Source organism: Cervus elaphus, chromosome 33, assembly GCF_910594005.1.
Source record: "Cervus elaphus chromosome 33, mCerEla1.1, whole genome shotgun sequence".
Classification (NCBI taxonomy): domain Eukaryota; kingdom Metazoa; phylum Chordata; class Mammalia; order Artiodactyla; family Cervidae; genus Cervus; species Cervus elaphus.
In genome coordinates, this window is record NC_057847.1 from 39,083,612 (window position 1) to 39,104,819 (window position 21,208).

The window sequence follows — 21,208 nt, forward strand, 5'->3', positions numbered from 1 at the left end:
ATGGTGCTGCAGACCTAGGGCAAAAAGAGGAACTGAATGCTTCCTTTGAAAGAATAGGAAGGTGCATGAGTAAAACACAAACGCAATCATGAGGGAAGAAGGGCTTTCTGAGGCTAACTATGGAGCAGGATTAAAACACCCCTGTGCAGCTCAGGGGCTATTTTTAATCTTTATTGATAACTAATAGCTAGATTAGTGGTTTTGCTCTGTTTAAATACTTAGAATCACCGGGTAAGCTTTCTAAAAATATCAAGGTGCAGGTGACATCCTAAAGATTCTGATTTAATTGATCTGCATGGATCCAGGCATTAGCATTTTTTAAAAGCTCCCTTGGTTATTCTAATGTACAGTCAAACTTGCCCAGCAATGCAGCAGTTGTACAATTGAGTCTTGGAACCATTCAGAGGATTTGATTACTAAGGATATGGTCACAGCAGGCTTCATGAGAAGTGACCCGTTACAGAATGAGATTTCAGGGTCCCCAGGTGTGCCTTCCCACCCACAGTGCCCTCCCCTGCATGTTAATGGCTAAAATCCCACCGCTAGGGTCTCATTCCTTTGCCTCAACACTTTCCTGTACGTTTTTTATGGGAACTCTTTCTGAGGTTGCCTCATCTGTCACCTCCACTTTAGAATAAGTGAGTTTATAAGATCATTAGAAAAGCTGGAAATAGGAGAATTAATGGTTGAGAGGAGTGGAAAGCCCAGTGGGGATAGTTCTGACTAACAAAAAAAGCTACAGAAGGAAAATTGGGAGACAGCAATGACAGACATTCCTCACTTCAGAGTTCTAAATAAACATCAGTATGTTTCACTAAACTTTGCTTCTTGCTTGTCAGTTCCTAGGACTAATTCTTACTGATTATTTCTAAGGAAAAGAAAATCCTTGACTATTTACTATTTACTATTGTTGACTATTTACTATTAAGAGTTTCAAAACTGAGATAGCAGAAATTGTGGCTTTTCTCATGTCTCACACATTATTTTCTTCATGTTTGATGATGTAAAAGAGGCTTGCCCAGGGATTATGCCAGGAAGAGTGAGTCATGTAAGAAATTTGGCACAGCAGAGCTGTGTATAAGAGGAAGACATTCTTTGTGTGTATGTGTGTATCAGATTACTATTGTGCTTCTACTTATATGTTTTCTTCAAGGACCTGGATTTAGTGGTGATGGCTGCTTTGTACCATCTCAGTTCAGTTCAGTTCAGTTCAGTCGCTCAGTCGTGTCCAACTCTTAGCGACCCCATGGACTGCAGCACACCAGGCCTCCCTGTCCATCACCAACTCCCGGAGCTAACTCAAACTCATGTCCATCGAGTCGGTGATGCCATCCAACCATCTCATCCTCTGTCATCCCCTTCTTCTCCCGCATTCAATCTTTCCCAACATCAAGGTGTTTTCCAATGAGTTGGTTTAAAGTATTGGAGTTTCAGTTTCAGCATCAGTCCTTCCAATGAATATTCAAGACCATCTAGTTTTAGATTAGCTAGTGTTTGGTACCATCTAGTTTTAGATTAGCCAGTGTTTCATTTCATGCATTGCATAGTTCTTCCTTTAAAGAAAATGCTCTCCTCTTTTAAATTATTCAAATTCTTAGCACTTTTTTCATTCATTCCATTTAACTGTGTTGCATATATGCAACTCAGTGGTGAGGAAAAACAAATACAGTCCCTTCTCTTTTACAGCTTATAGGCTAGAGGGGACAAAACATTAGTAAATCAACCAGGAAAATAACTCTAATTTACAACTTTGGCATAAGTGATGGAGAGTTAGACAGTTCCATAAAAGTATATAACAGGAAGACCTAACTGAGGCAGTCAGAAGGATAGGAAGCATCAAAAGTAAGGGAAACATGTGCTAAAGACCTGTGGTGAGAAGGAATGTAATATATTGAAGAAAATAAAAGAAGCATAGAGAACTAGAATGTAGAAAGTGAGACAAAAGAAGTAGGCAAGGGTGATATTGTGTTCGAGTTCCTGGTTTTATCCTAAGAGTAGTGGGAGACCCCAAAGCGTTTTAACCAAAGAGGGACATGATCAGGGAAAAGAGTCGTTCAGGCTGCAGTGCCCAAAGCACCTGACAAGGCTGAGTGACTGAGCACACACGCATTCAGGCTGCAGCACCGAAACTAGACCCAAGAAAGGCAGGGGTGAGGAAAGTAAGAGCCGCTAGGAGGATATTGCAATAGTCCAGACAAGAGGTAAGTCCCTGCGGCTAAGATCATGGTGGGGCACTGGGAATGACGGTGAAGGACTCAGAAATGGGATGTCCAGATGGTAGTACTGAAGGGGTGATGGAGGTTACTGAAGAGTCAGAAGATCTCAGGTTTCAGACTTCCGTAAATGCATAACTGACTATGCTATTCAACATCAGTAAGAACACTGAAAAAGGACCGAATTTGGGAGAAAGATCATGAATTCCATTTTCACATTTTGAACTGGAAATGACTTGGAGACCAAAAAAAGGAGTTTTATATGCAAAACTCGTTTAGAATACAGTAAGGTATCCTTACTTCACAGCAATAATCAGAGACGCATTAAACTTGATCACATTTTGCAAAGCAGTAAGTAAATAAACAATTTAAAATTAAGGATGTTGTACTTCATCTTGCTACTTTGCTTTAATTATTAATGACACAATTTCAAGTGTGTTAGTAAACATGTTATATTTTTAGATACAATGAAGCTGTGGTAATGAGAGGCTACACTCCCATAGTCAAGCTAGTCAAGCCTCAGTTGTCTGAGGCAAACAGGGCAGTTGGTGAGGCTGGGTGGGAAGAGGGAGGGTATGTGTGTGTGTTTTCTGGAGAGATTTATTGAGCTAAATCAACCAGTGAGATTCACTGGTATTTATGAATGGTTCATTAGTGTGACTATCTGAACACAAGGTGAATTCGCATTAAATGATAAGACTTCCTAATAATTAGTATGTGCCACTCTTTGGAATTCATAATTAGAGGAAAGAGGCAGAATGAAAGGAAATAGATAAAAGGATAGTTGTTATAAAATTAAAATCCTTTAAAGCCAGTTCCATTTCTTTGTGAAGCAAACAGGTAAAGAGGATCAGAAAAAGTGAAAATGTACTTCCTGTCTTGGTTGGCAACTCAACTTCATGCTAGATCAGGGTTTCTGGTTTTTGTCCTAAGAACAGTGGAAAATTCCTGAAGGGTTTAAAGGGCGACACGTTCAGAACTGAGTTCTGAAAAGAATTACCTGAGCAGTATTGATAGTAGGGTCTGGATAATTAATTCCTTCATGTAGGACACTGACCAGTGCTTTATGGAATGTTTAGCAACACCCCTGGTCTCTACTCTATACTAGATATCAATAGCAACACTGTCCCCCCACCCCAACCCTGTCTGAACCGTGAAAACCAAAATGTTTCCAGACACTATCAAAATATAATCTGAGGAACAAAATGGTCTTGTTTGAGAACCACTGGACTAAATCTAGAATCCTCAGAATATCACTTCACAATCATTTCAGGGTCTATTGGCTTTTATCTTGTTCCATAAATATTTATTGAAGACCTTCTTAGCTGTGATGTTCAAAGAGGAGTAACATTTAGTCTCTGCTTTTTAAAGAGTTTATGATGGTAGGGAAAGGATGAGGGACTGATATATTTAGATATTAAAGAAGAAGGATGGGGTGGGATGCTCTCTCAAGTGCAGGGTGCCACATTAACCTAGAATAATCTTGTAGCTGGGATTTTCTCAGTGGCAGATCTCATGCTCAGACTCATCATTGACCAGGGGTGGCTATGTTTCATTGATGAGAGAATAATCCACACAGAATATTTTTGGCAGAAAGTCTTTCCTGACTTCTCTGGAACTTTGCCTAAGGCTTTCTCTTCTTTCTGTCTCCTTTCCTCCGATTCCAGATAGCCTGACTAACACAGTTAAACTGCACAGAGCTTAGTGAGGGGTGCTTTTCTTCATTTTGCCTACTCTGCCTAGCAGTTAGCATTACATACCTCTTGTTCCATAATGAGTAACCCCTGCCATGCCACAGATGCGATTCTCTCCTAACAGGCAGCTCTCACTGCCAAACCCCACAGCCTTCTTTTAGAGTTCCACCTGACACTGTTGTGCCCGTGCCCTGTTTCTCCTTCCTAGGCTTCTTTGGTCCTGCTCATGCTTCTCTTCCCTTTGGCTCATTCTTTTCTTTTCCTGGTCTTCCTCACTGACTATTGGACCACATGGCTGACTCCAAGTACTTAGGGACTTTAAATACCTGATGTGGTCTGAGTCCCCAGGATTCCTCTCTCACTTAAAAGTGAGAGAGTGTATTTGTAAATAAAATTAAATGAACATATTAACTGCCACCAAAAGAAATGTTTTTAGATGAAATCCTCCCCTGTAAACTCTGCAGTGAGGCTGGCTTCTTTTGAGAAGGAATGCTATTTTTTCACTGAGCAGAAGACATTGTTCTGACATCCTGCGTGACAAAACATTGCTGCCTCTGAGGCCGCCTGATGCAAATGCACAAAAGGCCTGACTCACCCTGAAAGCTAGTCCTCCTGGTTTTGCTTTCACACCTTTGGAGTAGCTGGAAAAAAGAAAAAAAGAGTCGCTTCTGTCCAAGAAAATCATAAAAAATTTTCAAAGCTGATCCTCGGTGTGTTTAGGAAACTTTTAATTCACTTAGAAAAATATGGAAATGTTTTTTTGGGACATTTTTATAGTGCCTTTTGCTGAAAATCCCTGAAGGCCCAAGTGACTGGAAGAACTGGACATCTGCTCAAGAGTTTTGTGTTGAAGAAGGGGGGACACTGGTCGCCATTGAAAATGAGGTGGAACAAGGTAGCGTACTCAATGTTCAATATTTACTGAAGGGTCTATTAAAATATTTCTCTGAAATACTAACCTTTCCAAGCCAACATTTTAAGTATTATGTTGCTGGTGACACTAACTTTTCAGTGTGACCTATAAGGTTTATATCATGATATCTGTAAAAGTTAGTACACTCCACTGCTTAGAAACTGCTGATTTTTCAGAGCCTTTTGTCTCACCAGGAGTAATGGAAAGAATAAAGACATACTTATGATCAGTATTTCAAAATAGCTAAAATAATCTGAGGTAAAGTCTATTGTAATTGCATGGTATAATTTTTTAGATCCTTTTAGATCCCTACATACTTTTATTTGCTATTTAGGCAATAATTGTGTACTTTAGTTTAAGCATAAGCGATTAACCCTCCTTTGCTTAGGAAGACACTGAATGAACATTGAAAATTGTTTTGTTAATGATATGATGAAATTCCAGGTTTAGCCAGCTAATTTCTGTCAATTTAAGCTGAACAAAAATGAAAGAGACTGTATTACCTTAATAAGGACAAAGTAATGAATTCCTACAATTGATTAGTAATTAAGTTTTGCTGTCATTTAAATAAAATCATAGCTATAAACAAAATCTGATGATTATCCAAATGGTTTATATGTATTAAATTTGCTAATGTATTCTTATTTTTCAGCTTTCATTACCATGAATCTTTTTGGCCATACCACTAATGTGTGGATAGGGTTACAAAATGATGATTATGAAAAATGGCTAAATGGAAGGCCTGTGTCATATTCTAATTGGTCTCCATTTGATACAGTAAATGTAAGTTTTAAGATTTATTTTTTATCAGTCATTTTAGCAAGAGATCCTATGTGAGACTTGTTTACTGAAGTTTTATTTTTATTAGTTTGTTGTTAATGTATTAATTTTTAATAATGTAATTTCATATAATTTTCATGCATTCCATAGATGTAATTACTCATCACAATAATTATTTATTTATTTTGTGGGTTATAAAGTGACTTGTGAACAGGTTTATTAAATGCAAATAAAGGAATAACAGTGTTTGAATTTTTTAAATTATGTTCTTAATAAAAATGTTAATGTTAAAATAATGTTATATGTTACCATTTTTTTAAACATGTATTTTTTTTGAAGATTCCAAATCACAACACCACTGAAGTTCAAAAACGCATTCCTCTCTGTGGCTTGTTGTCAAATAATCCTAATTTTCATTTCACTGGAAAATGGTATTTTGAAGACTGTAGAGAAGGTTATGGGTTTGTTTGTGAAAAAATGCAGGGTAAGAAATATTTGCTTTTTTATTCCTTTCATTTCCATGGCCCATTCTTCTCTTCCACATTTGTTTACATGCTATATAAATGATAGTTTCATAGCTAATAGTGCCAGCACTTATTCTTTGAGCTTTACACACATATGGTCACTTAATCTCTACTACCTCAGGGTTGTGCCCGCTAGTGGGGTTCTAAGGACTCCAGAGACCACTTGAGTGATGACCAAGTTTATGTATTTATTCTGGTCATTTTAAAAGGTTTTACTGCTTGCTGTAGGATTATGTGTCTGTTCAGATTATTAAAAAGACATTGAAAAATTATTGGAAAAGAGTCAAGGAAATAAGCCAACTCAATTCCTTTCTAGGAACCGTAAAATGGTATCTGTGGCTAAACATGGCATACAGCACTTTTCTAGATCTGATTATCAGACCCCTAGTGACTTCTGGTATGAAATACCAGAGCTATAGTGCTATAAGTAGCCAGTGGGAACAGTGAACAGTGTAGATGCACTCTAAGTGACCTTGAGTAATAAAAATAACAATTAACAAGAGCTCACCTCTCATGCTTTTACCCAGTCCCAGGCTTCCCTAGAAGGCCATTGTCTGTGTCTAGAGCTGAGTGGAATTCTAGGCAGCCGAGGATATACATGCTTACTTGAAATATGAATTATACCTCTCAGTGTTACATACACAGAAACTCTTTGATGCTACTAAGTATCAACCATGCTCATAAAAGCAGTTTCAGGAAAACCCTATATCCTAGTTCACAGTTATCACTTAAGTATCATAGTGGTTAGGAACTGAAAGAAGCTATCAGATCAGTTATAGAAAGAGTATTATGAGAAGAGCAGAGCCTTGTAGGAAAAAAATAATATCAGTATATCATTACTTGCACACTTATGATGCACCTGGAACTGTGCCTTCGTTTTATAAGTATTATGCCATAAAATCCTCTCAACAATTCTATGAAGTAGGTAAAAGCCTCCCCATTTTACAGATGAGGACCTTGAGGCTTAGGAAAAATAAGGAACATATTGAAGGTCTCTTGGTTAAATACAATGATTCTCTTCTATTCTAAGAATAGAATTGTTATACTTATTGTAGGAATAGAATCATTGTATTTAACAATAATGTTGATCTTTTCAGTACTCTCTGAACCACTTTCTCTCTTTGATATTTCTAGAACTAAGAATATATATGATTTTTTGGAGGCAGTGGTGGTGGAGTTCAAATACCGCTTGGGTTCCTACCCCATCTCTGTAAATAAACTGTCAGTAAAGTTTCTCATCTTCTCTGAATCTTGATTTCTGCATCTGTAAAATGGAATGATAATTATCTCATGGACTTTACATATATACAATGTTTAGCAAGTTCCCAGCATATGTTTAACAGTTATTGTTTTCCTTATTACTGTTTTTATTATATTACTATTCAACTACATTAAGTTCTTGTGGTCTACAAAATCTGGCTATCCAAATTCTGGCTCCTCTTCTTTATTTGTCATATGAATATGTGTTTGCCTTGGGTTTAGAACCTAAGGAGTTTGATTTGCCCAAAAGAATAAAGATACCTAAATGAAAAGAGAGACAAGGGCTAAATCATGACCCCCAATTTTGAATTTGGTTTCCAGTGGACCTATATTACTCAGGGAAGCAGATGGCCAGTTGTAATGTTCAAAATCACTTATGTTTTGAAATGATGAAATCAATAACATAGCGAGAAATTCATATATGTGAAAATACAGGTGCATGACTTAGTGGGGAGTCAAGTAAATTGGCATTTAAGTCACACATACAAAGAATTTCAGTTTAGTTTTAATAACTGTTATTAAATAGCTACTTTAGTGTTATATTGGTTTTGTATAAATAGCATGTAGACTTGGTAATATCATCTGGTAAACAGACTTCTACAAATAAAAACTGATGATGAAAGTGTGGTCCATCAAAATTTAGTTGGTAAATAAAATTTTAGTTGGTGAATAGATTCATTTCACTTCGGTTTTACAATATGTATTACTGCTACATCAAGGTAACAGTGTCAGGAAAAGTCAAATCCCCACTCTGCCACTTTTATTTGGGAGAGTTTGACAAGAATAGGAGAGGAAAGCAAGAAGTAGCATTTATTGAGTGCCTGCTGAATTTCACATCCTATAGTAAGTGCTCTACATAAACATCTCCTTGAATTTTACCCTCATACCTCTAACAAAGGCTTTAGTAATCTCTCACAGACCAGAAATTTGAAGTTTAGAGAGACTGACTAATTTGGCCGAGGTCTCTAAGCCATTTACGGTCAGGTCTGCGATTGAGTCCCAGGTCTTTGGGTCTGTCTACATTTCCCCATGCTCCTTTTCACCCCAAATGTGATAAAACCAGTATACAGAGAGAAATCCCAGCTACTTTAGGTCAGACAGTTCAGAAATACCCTGTCTCTGTGTTCTAGAATTCCTAAATTTAGCCTGAATATAGTACAGAACAAAATGGCAAATGTGTGTATCAAAGAGGAAACATCTTTGTATAACACACAAGCTTGGTTTTCACTTGATCACAGCCACTCATGAACATGAAGAACCATTATCATGTGTGGGAAAACCTAGTCTTTTCATTTATAAATCTTGACTCTGACAGAGGGTGATGTATTATTAATAATGGTTAATAAGAACTGTAATGTATTTCTAAGCATTTATTAACTTATTTTTAACTTCTCTTTAGAAATTATATTAATATTAAATAGGATAGAAACTATCAACCTCAAAAGTTTAATAGTGTTATATTTGAGAATATGCATTTGTAAATTATGTCTGCAAAGCAATATTTGAGTACGTTATATTTGTTAGTATTCTCTCAGTAAATATTAAGTTCTGCCGGCAACAGAACTTAATATAAGGCTGAATGTACCTACTAGAATTAAACCTGCCTGACGAGGTCACTATCAGTTTCACCAAAAAGTGGTCAGTTTGACAAGGGATTATCAAAAACAGGAAATCTAGAAATTATTCAGTATATGTTTATATATGTTTAAAAACTCATTCATTAAATTTTCTGTGTTTTTGTCCTTTAGCGTCACCTATACTTACAGATACTGTCTTCATTTTGAAATAGTCAGTTCTGGGAGGAAAAACTCTGATGTTAACAATAGTATGGATCATTGTACTGGGATCTGTGCCAAGCTTTGCCTCCCCCTTTCTCATCCAGATGCTATAAATAATTTTTGTTTCTGTTCTTGTTCTAGATGCTTCTGGACACAGTATAAATACATCTGATATGTATCCAATCCCTAATACCTTAGAATATGGAAACAGAACTTACAAAATAATTAATGCAAATATGACTTGGTATACAGCACTAAAAACCTGCCTGATGCATGGAGCAGAACTGGCCAGCATTACAGACCAGTACCACCAGTCTTTCCTCACTGTTATCCTTAACCGAGTAGGATATGCCCACTGGATTGGACTGTTCACTGAAGATGTAGGTTTCCTAAAATCCCTTGTACGATTCTTGCATAATTAAGTTTCACATCTACATCCTTAGTGAGATAGCCACTGACATTACCACAGAAACAGAGTCACGAAATAACAGTAAATGTAACATTTAAGTAATTGGATTATACAATAACTATTGACCAACCCTATGAACAATGGAGAAGTAAATGGCAATCCATTCCATTATTTTTGCCTGGAGAATTCCATGGATAGAGGAGCCTGGCGGGCTATAGTCCGTGGGGTCACAAAGTGTCAGACATGACTGAGCAGCTAATACTATGAGCATACAATAACTATTGACCAATCTTACGAGCAGCATATGACTACAAAATAAAGGTGTCCCTTTTTAGAGTTAATAACTACTTGCCTAATTTCTGGAAATTAATACCCTTCAAAGGTTCTCTGAAGATGTCTGAGAAATTTCAGGATACTGCCTTATACGTGCATTAGAATACATCCTGAACTCAAACACCTGAATTCGGGTAATTTGATGCATTTAAAGAATCCCCAAGAAAAATGAATCATACCTCCTGCCTAGAAATTTGGCCATTAATTAATTCAGTACTCCTTGTAATTTAACATGTATGTTATTTTTCCCCTCTAGTGATATGGTTTGGAAAATAATATTTTTTTAATGAAAGTGGTTACTCAAATAATGAAAAGTAAACCTATTCAGTCCTGACCTCTAGTTCCACTCCTCAAAGTCAATCACTGTAAACAGTTTCTTGTGTGTCATTTACAAATTTTCTGTGTATGTGTATATATATATATACACACACACACATGTAATGGACTAAAAGATATACTCTTTTTTAAATATAAGTGAGCTCATACTATATATATACTGTCCTTAACCTTGCCTTTTTATTAATATAGGTTGTACAGCTTTCTGTGTCAGCTCATAAAAGTCTAATACAGTCTTTAAGACAGCAGCATATACTGATATGCCACAATGTATTGAACCATTCTCCTGTGAATGGACTTTTGGGTTCTTCCCAGTTCTCACAGTTCCAAACAAGGCACAACAAATATCCTTGTACAAGTAGGATAAATCCCCAGAAGTGAAGTTGCTAAGTACACTTTAAATTTTAACAAGCAATGGTGCCAAATTGCCCTCCAAAAGTTTGCAACAATTTACATGCTAACAACAGTATATTATAACATCTGGTTTTTTCACATCCTTGTCAACACTGGGTATGTCAAAATTTTAATCCTTACCAGTAGGATAGGTGAAAGGATGGTATTTCATGGCTGTTTGTTGTATTTATTGTTGTTGTTGTTGTTTTCCTTATTGTATTTTTGTATTACAGAATGTTTTAACTTTCTGTAGGCAATTTTGCTTTATGGTCTCTGGATTCTTTTATCAGACATGGAAAGATTTTCCCCATGTTAAGAGCATAAACTATTTAGCCAAGTTTTCTTTGGCACTGTTATGTTTTCAACTACATGTGTGAACCTTTGTTGCTGTTGTTGTTTAGTTGCTAAGTCATATCTGACTCTTTCACAACCCCATGGACTATGGCCCACCAAGCTCCTCTGTCCATGGGATTTCCCATATAAGAATACTGGAGTGGGTTGTCATTTCCTTCTCCAGGGGATCTTCCTGACCCAGGGACTGAACCTGTGGCTCAATCTTAAATTTATTTTGGTGTAAAGAACGAGATGGGCTCCCCTGGTGTCTCAGTGTTAAAGAATTCACCTGCCAGTTCAAGAGATGCATGTTTGATACCTGAGTTGGGAAGATCCCCTGAAGAAGGAAATGGCAACCCACTGCAGTATTCTTGCCTGGGAAATCTTACGGACAGAGAAGCCTGGTGGGCTACAGTTCATGGGGTCACAAAAGAGTTGGACACAACTTAGCGACTAAACAACAACAATAAAGAACAAGATATAGAGCAGCTTCACTCTGATTGCTTACTGGGAAATTTGACAGACAGGAACCAAGGATTCCCAAAAACTAAAAAAGACACTGCTTGTGTCAGAGAGTCCTTTTTGTCAGGCCATACTCACAAGCTGTCCTAGGCTTCCTAAAATATAAGTCTGGAAGTGAAAATAAAAATCCATGTGTGAATTGAGGGCTGTTCAGACAGCATTGGCCGATGCCACCAGCATTCACAGCAAGGAAATGATGGTTCAATTTCTCTCCACAGAACGGTCTTAGTTTTGACTGGTCAGATGGCACCAAATCCTCCTTCACTTTTTGGAAAGACGATGAATCATCCTTCCTTGGTGACTGTGTTTTTGCTGACACCAGTGGACGCTGGAGTAGCACAGCCTGTGAGTCGTATCTGCAAGGAGCCATTTGTCAAGTGCCCACTGGTAGGTTCTATTCAACTCAAGAAAGATGTGCTGTGAACCCGTACTATGCAAGGCACCGTGCTAAGCAGGAGCTTTGAGGGAAAGTAGAAAGAATTATCTGCCTTCAAGAAGGATTTGGTCTGGTAGGTGATAGACAGACAAATAACCATTACAGGAGGCAGGGCTACCAAATGATACAAGAACCATAGCAAGCTTTGTGGGGGTTAGCAAGAAAGTGGACACAATTAGATCCACTTGGGAAAAAGTAAAAAGGTTTCTTGAAGGACATGACTGTGGAGATTGGTCTTGATGAATGGGTGGAATCAGGAAACTCTGGGACATGGAGAGGCACTCTGAGCAGAAAGGCTTGGGCACACAAGGAAGGAAGAAAGGATTGGACATGTATAAGGAAAGCTGGTGTTGGGATTTTCCTGCATGGCAGGTTTATGGTGAGAGAAGTAGGAAATCAAGCTAGAACCATAGGTTAGGAGCAGGTGTGGAGGATCTTGAATACCTGGAGGATCTTGAATACTGAAGATCTGTTTAAGTCCAAGACTAATAAGATGCTAGAACCATCATCATCACAGTAATAATATTTATACTTATATGCATATATAAAACATGGTAATAATGACAGTAAATCTCATTACACTTAAAGCTCACCTTGTCCAACCAGGTGAACTTTAAAAATTAAACTTAAACTCAGAGCATTAAATAGCTTCCTGAAGATCTCATAGATGTCTAACAACTACTTGTTGGAGTAGAAGCCAAGTTTCCTTGATCTCTGATGTCATATCTGTCCCATTAAATCAGGGCCCTTTTCGTTTGATTACTTTGGTATATAAAAAGAGAGTTCCTTAACACTAACTGGTTTCTTTTTAAATCTCTCATTTAGTAAGTGTGCATGTATTTACTTACACTCTGGATACGGTAAGTCAAATAGCACACATATTATATAACTTCAGATCAAAACCATTCAGGACAAAAATGTAAATGATAGTCACATATATCGGGAAAGCCAATTCTCCTTCTAAAGCACTGTAAAATTATCCTTTTCTCAAAAACACTGCATTTATTGAGTGCTTAAGTTGTTAGCTCACCTAAACTTCTTAAGTTGTAAGAAAGATGTGATTGTCAATTTTCTTTTATGTGTGGGAGTGTGGGGAAGATAATAACATACCCACAGCCACACACCTAGGATCTCAGAGTGGATGTGTCTGACTCTCATGCTTGCCTTCTGAAGCAAAGTCCACCCCAAATTCCACTTAGTTATGTGTGATGTTATGTTATGTCATGTTATATCATGATATGTTATGATATGACATGCTACTTTGTTATGATGTTATGTTATATTATGATGTGTTATGCTGTGCTATGTTATGATACTTTACTGAATGATTTATTTTCTCTCATAAGTTAACTAGCAGGTAAGAATTTACTATATATCTTCACCACTGAATGGAACACATTTTGTTCGTTTGAAGTGCCTTTTGTCAACTTCATTCAGCTGCTAGTATTTCTATGAATCTCATTCCCCGGTTTTTCCAATCTTTTTTCCAATACTAATTGTAAATATGAAAGATAGCACCCAAACTAAGCCTATGTAGCTATGCATTAATAGACCCTGTTATGTATAGGTAAAGATTATTTCTGCCAGACATGCTATAAGCCATTTCAGTTTTGTGATCATTTGCATTAAACCCACTCTTTCAGGGTATTATCATGAAAATCTCATTACATATATTTATCTTGGTCTTTCGTAGAGTGTAATACAATGTTTATCTCAATAAATGAACCCAGTTACCACCCTAAAATCATAACTGATTTTGTTCATAGAAACAAGACTGTCTGGACACCTGGAGTTGTGCTCAGAAACATCAATTCCCTGGATAAAATTCAAAAGTAATTGCTACAGTTTTTCTACAGTCCTAGACAGCACAAATTTTGAGGCTGCTCATGAATTTTGCAAAAAGAAAGGTAATTCTTTTGTGGTAGTAAAATGCTTTCAACGTGTTCCTTCTTGACATTTCAGTAAACAGTGTTGTTTTCTTCATTTGTCTGATAATTCAGTGACTTTAGGAGCAAAACAAAAATAATTGAAAAAGTACCCTCTTTTAAAAGCACTCAGTGGGCCTTTTGCTAATGACCCGCTGAGCTGTCAAGAAAGGGCAGAGTGAAAACACCGCTTTTGGGTGAAGTGGTAGCATGTTGTGTTGTTTGCTTCAGTCGGTGGTGTGACAAGGTGGGAAAAAAATTGAAAAAGTAAATATTATTGAATTTACAACTAATATGTTCAATGTCCAGAATACAATGAAAAACCTAAGGTGATGTCTCAGGATACTGCAAATTCCCAAGAAAGTGTTCCCTTTGAATGTATCTAAATATGAATCTTAACTGTTCTCCCAAATTAACATTCTATGCTTTAAGTACCAGTTTGCATCTTTTAATGTGTCATATTACCTTTAAAATTTTAATCAAAAATTACTTGTTTACCATAGAAATTTTCACTTTTCAAAGCCTGAGCTTTTTTTTAATTGAAGTATAGTTGATTTACAATGTGTTAGTTTATGGTATACAGCGCTTTTATCTCTTTTGCTTTAGGAGTCTGACCTAAGAAAATACTGCTATGATTTACATCAAAAAATAATTTGCCTATGCTCTCCTCTAGGAGTTTAGTGGTGTTACGTCTTACCTGCAAGTCTCTAAAACATTTTGAGTTTACTTTTGTGTATGGTGTGTGAGGGAGTGCTCTAACTTATTGATCTATATGTGTCAAAGCCTGAGCTTTATGAATTATTATTTTAATTATATTTATATATATACACAAATACTTATTCATTTGCTGTTTGTCTCTTTTATAGGCTCTAATCTTTTAACAATCAAAGATGAAGCTGAAAACTCTTTTCTCCTAGAAGAGCTTTCAGCTTTCCGTTCTTCAGTCCAGATGATTTGGCTGAATGCTCAGTTTGATGGTGACAGTAAGTAACTTGGGTAGAAAAGAGGAGAGGGCATAAATAAATACACAGTGGTCAAGGTTGATGCAAATGACATCTGCAAACCAGAAGGCTCTCCTTGGGTACATTTGCTGTGAAAAAATATCATAAATCCTAAAGCCATTTCTTCCAAAGACAATGTTGCTAACCCTTTTTTATGCCCTCTTGTTCTTTGAAATAATCCCAGAAAACCAAAAATGAAAACAAACAACAAGTTTATTTTATATTTAATCTCACATTATGAAGATATTTGACTGGAATTTTGTGTTCACAGACTTAGTCATAAGACATCAAAGCCATATTTACTTTAAAATACCCTGGGTTCCCAAATGTCATATAAGAGTGCAATAGAGTTATGGAAACGTCCCAGTGATAAATAGTGCTAATAGAATTGTTATTTGCTACTCATAAAAGCCAGAGTTTGTAATTAGATGAGAGTATGATGTTTTTTTCTTTATGTTATTGATGGTTATTGAAAGTAGTTGTATCAGAAGAAAGGGGACGTATGTATACCTGTGGCTGATTCATGTTGATATATGACAGAAACCAATACAACATTGTAAAGCAATTATCCTCCAATTAAAAATAAATAAATGAAACAAAGAAAGTACTTGTAAAGAAAATTACACTGAAATGGAGAACTTGTCACAGGGGTATCCAAGGTGGACGATGGGTCCACACTGGCAAGGAAAAGTATTTCAGTCACAGATATTGCTTAAAACTTCTAGCACAGGGTGATAATAAAAAAAGCTGATAGACGTATGCTTAGTTTTAGTGCTTGTTTTAAATCCTCTTCATACAAGGCACCTCCTTATCACTTACACACAGATGGATTCTACCAGCATCTTCACCCTTTAGTACACCACTGGCTTGCTTTTTTAAAGAAGCTCACTGTAAAATTCTTTTAAAAAGTGAGCTCTTTTGTAATGATATAGATGTTAGGACTTCAAATTATTTCTTTAAATTGGTTATAATTTACCAATAAATTATAAAGAACTTTTAAAATTCAAACTGTTATATTAAGAAACATGATATCTCAAATGAACTAAATTAGAACCTCATATCTACCATAAAGAGATTTGTTCATAAGGCAGCTTTACTAACACCTACCTCTTGATGATGAGTTCATGATTGCACCTACTGAAATGGATGCATCAGATAAGGAGAGTCTCATTAAATTTAGGGGCTGCTTTCTATGGTTTATTCAACACTTAGTATGTTTGATAACCATGCACATAATTCATAATAAGTTAATGTTTTTTTTCCACAGATGAAACCATAAAGTGGTTTGATGGAACTCCCACAGATCAATCAAACTGGGGTATTCGGAAGCCAGAGGTGGGCCACTTCAAACCCCATCTGTGTGTTGCCCTGAGGATTCCTGAAGGAGTGTGGCAATTATCCTCATGTCAAGACAAAAAAGGATTTATATGTAAAATGGAAGCAGGTGGGTAAAGTTCAAAGGTAAATCCTCATTTGATTCCACCCTGACTAAAGCTGACCCACCTCTTTACACTTAAAACTTTTAAAATTCAGATATTCAGAGCGTATTCAAATAGATTCAGACATTATTGTCTTGTTTTACATCAAATAATTTACAGAACATACCAGCTTTCTCTCATATGCAGAGAAAAATCATTATAAATCAACTCAAAGACTATGACTTTCTTGTGTCATCTGGCTGTTATATTAATGGGCAAAAAAGCATGTTTACTTCAAGCAAATAGAGCTGGGAATGTAAACAAGCAACTCTCATTCTGGGATTTGCTACTCAAAATTTTAAAGTATCATTTTTGATAATTCAGGTCTAGATATCCTTACTGTGGATAAGTAGATGTGTTTTTCTACTGCAAGGCATAGTATATTATAAATCATATTTTAACTTCATCTTGAGCTATATACTCAGTTTGTGGTGATAAAAATTTAGAAATATAAGCCAGAAAATTCTAGTGAGTTGCAAATGATAGAGATTTCTAAGACAGTAAGGATCATTAACAGTGGAAGATGTTTATAATAATCACAACAGTTTCTAGATGCCAGTATTATAAAGAAGGGGGGATTGATGTGACCTGGGCTCATGAAGAAGACTTTAGAGAGGGGATGAGGCTTTGGAATAGTAAAAGATAAAAAGAATAGAGGAGGGAAAGAATACTGGACAAACGTTTCAGTAAGACTAAAGACAGAAATAGAGAATGAACTTAAGACTAGCTCACATGAGGTGGTGATGGGGGTAAAAGCATATTTCTGTAGGCTCCATCCACAGGGAGCGCTGGGTTAAAGAGCTGAACTTCATGGTGAAGGGCACAGGGAACCTCTAAGTGCTCTGTAGACACCTACAGTGGATGTAAGGGAGACAGTTGTGATTTGAGCACTAGAACTAGAATAAAAATGGAGGGAGGAAATGGGAAAAGAGAATCATCAGTCTTGAGTGACTGATTAGACACTAGCAATGAAAAAGCAAAAACTGGTAGGTGTAGGAACCAAAGGTTGAATTTCCAAAAGTGTGGGTATCAGCTCTGTATGGAAAACATGGACAACCTAATAAGTAGGGTGCCCAAGCAACCACTAGCATTCAGCTATCAAGAGCAAATTAGAAACACCTCATGTCTGTTCAAATCTTTAAGGTTCCCTGTACTACACAGGACACCTCTTTCATCCTTCACGACAAGTTTTCAAGGCAGTGAAACAGATACAACATTCCCATGTTACAGATGAGAAAAGTACTTGTCCACAGTGAGGCCAAAGGGAGGACTAGACTCCAAATTTTCTGACTTGATGTGTCCCTTCTACACCTGCCCACTGCCTCCATCCTGAGAATGAATACCCATTCATCAGTCTTTCTTTGAAAAGTATCCTTACACATACACAATACTACGTTTTCAATAATATTATATAAAATCATACAGTATTATTTTTAAATTGCAAAATCAAGGTTTTATATATATGTGTGTGTGTGTTTGTTACTGGTAACAATGTTGACATTTCTTCATGGGTCTTAAGTAGTGCACCAAGCAGTCCTCCATGGACAAGTCCTTTACTGCTCTTTCTCTGGGTCATTCCCTATATTTCTCTGGATCTTTGCCTAGATCAAAAATACCAGAATTCAAATTCTGATATAGAGTCTATGTGGAAAAGATATATTCTTTCAGTAGAAGATCCTCGAACAGGAACCCTCAAACTTTTTGAATGGAAGAGATATTATTCATTTCCCAAGATTCTTGAGAGATGAGAAGGTACTCATTTTTTGAATCTGCAAAAAGCCAGGGAGGTTATCATCACTGGACCAACTCCACATCAGATCCCAAGAAAACTGAACTCCTTGTAGGCAGGGACTATATTTTACTCATATTTTGGCAGCACAGTGCTGAGACTGGATGAGGATTCTTCAGCTTAAAAAAAGGTGGTATATGTCTTTGTGAGCACTAATAATGATGATTATATAAATCAGGGGTCAGCAAATTTTTCTTGTAAAGGATTAAATAGTAAATATTTCAGGATATAGGAGCCATGTGGTCTCTGTCACACTTCAACTGTAGCAAAGAAGCAGCCAAAGATGACAGAAACATGGCTGAGTTCTAACAAAACATTATTTATAAAAACATGTGCTCAGATTTGATCCATGGGCCATCGTTTTCTGAAGTAATGCCATAACTTTGCTGAATTAAAAGGAAAATTTCATCTCAGTATTTTTGTATTTGATTTTAGATATTCACACAGTAAAGAAGCATCCAGGAAAAGGTAGGTTTGGGACAGTAGAGAACATTTTGATTTTTCATAGAAGTAAAATAGAAAGTAACTATGTGACAGTAACTATCTGATTTCATTGTCACTGAAGTTTTCTTTTTTCATCTCCTTGCAGGACCAAGTCACAGCATTATACCTCTTACAGTAGCACTGACACTGATAGCAATTCTGGCAATTTCCACACTTTCCTTCTGCATATACAAGCACAGTAACGTTATCTTCAGGAGACTTGCTCAGTTTAGAAATCCTTACTATCCTTCAGCCAACTTTAGTACAGTACATTTGGAAGAAAATATTCTCATTTCTGATCTTGAGAAGAATGACCAATAATAATGAAGTGAGAGAACGTCACGGCGGTGAGGATGAGCAAAGAGTATTTTTCTTTACAGACCAGATGCCACTATAATGTGAATCGTGTCACCATCTTAGTTATTCTGAAAATGACTACTGGTTTTGAATTGTAACCAAATCAGATAGGTGTTCATTTATTTATTTCCTCAAACTGTGATCTATTCTTAAAAGGGGGAAATTTTACAGTGCTTATTATTCAGAAAACAAGAACTAATAAAAGAAACTCCCAAATGAGACCCTTCAAACCAACATGAATAATAGTTTTTGCATTAATATGCTTTTACCAAAAATTCTGGGGAATTTTTAAGCTAATCTGATGTCTATTCAGATGTTTACCAATACTCATTCCATTAAAAGAGAGGTGGGGGTGGGAAGCAAAACAAATTTTAAAGTCCTACACTAGTATAAGAGAGGAAAAAGAAAAGGCTTCTGAGAGGATTCTTGTTTGGTTTTTATCCAATCAGTTTAACAGCAGGGTTTGCAAAACACTAATATCTCAGCTTAATACTCACAGGTTCTGGACTCTATACTAATATTTAGGATGACATTCATTTTTATTAGTTCTGTCTTCTCAAACTAAAGGAAAAGAAAAATCACCTTTCTTTAAATAGTAAAGATCTACTGGAAAAAATAAATAAATAAATAGTAAAGATCTTTTAGCAGCACACTTTCACAAGCAATCATACAATGTGACCTAAAATCATCAATTACTAACTGGTAACAAAGTTAGTCTTAAAAAAAACCTTATAGATAAGCTCAAAGGAATACACTGAAATATTAATACTGTTAAAATTTATGAGCTTTATTTAGACTAAAGATATAAAGTGTATACCACTCCTATCAACCAAACGATATCAAATGTAACTTGAATTTAAAGGGGAAGAGTTAAAGATCTGAATTACAGTTTCATTAGAATAAGACTAGAGGATGTGATGAGAAGTACTAAAAAATTACTCTCCAGAGTAATCTAGATACCTTTGCTATATAGAGTTTATTTAGTAAATTTTGGTTTGGGGGAACCAACTCCATTTGCATTGGACTAGTTAGTGTGGTCAGTAAAAAATAAAAGCATGATACTAATCCATAAATTAAAAATCACAGACTTGGTCTTCCTTCATTCATTTCTTATAAACAAAAAAAGACTTCATAATCAATATTCAAAACTTTACTCATTACATAAATGTTTATCAAGTTAAGAACCAAGAGCCATTTTAGAAACTGGAGGTACTGGGGTAAGCACTTAGTTTCTAATGAAGGAAAACCAACAGTAAAGCAGTCAAGAAACATATAAGAATAAAATATCAGGTGGGTATAAAGACTAAGTAAGGGCCTACAATAGAAACCGGGAGAGTCTCCCTAGAGTGTGCATTTTCATTATTACAACCAGCTGCCTCAAAACTGGTAGCAAACAGTCAAAAGATGAAGCTTAGAGAAAGTAGGAATAAGCCTCTATGTGGAAAACTATCATCGTTAGAAACACAGTTTGAAGAATGTGTCCTAAGAATGAAGTCTTTGTGGCCTGAAATAGTTAATATGGAGTCCAAAAGCAGCTGTTTGCTACACGCTGAGACAATCTACTTCCGTAATTTTGTTTGTTCAGGGACTTTATTTTTTAAGATATTACATCATGTGGCAGTTTGTGTGTTTATGACTCAAAAGAAGAACTGGTCTGGACTAACCAGATGTTTAGCTCAATTTAATAATCTGTCAAGTGAAATTAAAGTTCTGTTCTTGTCAGTTGTCTTGCTAAAAACTGCTAATCAATTATCCTTCTAGTCAAGGTATATTGAAGTGAATAGTCAGTCACACATAAAAATTTGACAAAGTATGTCATTAGTAAAATGATTTTGCAGGAAAAAACTGTATTGCGTGTCAGTGCTCTGTACTTTGATATTTAGTATTAAACCACATCCTCATGGACAGGTCACACACTACTTACCATTAATGAAAGTACAGAAATAAGAAGTACTGAGATATTCTGCTTTATTCATATACGTGCACTTTAAAAAAAAAAAACTTTCTTCCACAACTATTTTTAATCTGAGCTAGACTTCATAGCTATACAAGAAAAGAAAAAATGTAGCAGGGTCACAAACTCAGTTCAGTTCAGTCGCGCAGTCATGTCCAACCCTCTGTGACCCCATGGACTGCAGCACGTCAGGCTTCCATGTCCATCACCAACTCCCGGAGCTTACTCAAACTCATGTCCATCGAGTTGATGATGCTATCCAACCATCTCATCCTCTGTCATCCCCTTCTCCTCCTG

General features: G+C 36.3%; 1 protein-coding gene and 1 non-coding gene across 3 annotated transcripts in view; both read left to right on the forward strand.

The window, feature by feature from the left end:
• PLA2R1 (phospholipase A2 receptor 1) overlaps positions 1-20,795 on the forward strand; it is a 122,883-nt gene extending 102,088 nt beyond the window's left edge. The window contains exons 21-30 of one of the 2 annotated variants that reach the window (XM_043894826.1): positions 4,685-4,802; positions 5,473-5,603; positions 5,940-6,084; positions 9,304-9,542; positions 11,707-11,875; positions 13,691-13,831; positions 14,716-14,832; positions 16,118-16,294; positions 18,553-18,585; positions 18,707-20,795. In XM_043894826.1, coding sequence (XP_043750761.1) covers positions 4,685-4,802; positions 5,473-5,603; positions 5,940-6,084; positions 9,304-9,542; positions 11,707-11,875; positions 13,691-13,831; positions 14,716-14,832; positions 16,118-16,294; positions 18,553-18,585; positions 18,707-18,921 — 1,485 coding nt within the window. In that variant the 3' untranslated portion in view covers positions 18,922-20,795. The remainder of the gene's footprint in view (positions 1-4,684; positions 4,803-5,472; positions 5,604-5,939; positions 6,085-9,303; positions 9,543-11,706; positions 11,876-13,690; positions 13,832-14,715; positions 14,833-16,117; positions 16,295-18,552; positions 18,586-18,706) is intronic. The other variant, XM_043894828.1, reaches the window with a different exon arrangement.
• On the forward strand, positions 13,963-14,097 carry LOC122688882. The gene has a single exon (XR_006339620.1). It is a non-coding gene; the product is annotated as a small nucleolar RNA SNORA21 (small nucleolar RNA).
• Positions 20,796-21,208: the final 413 nt, after the last annotated feature.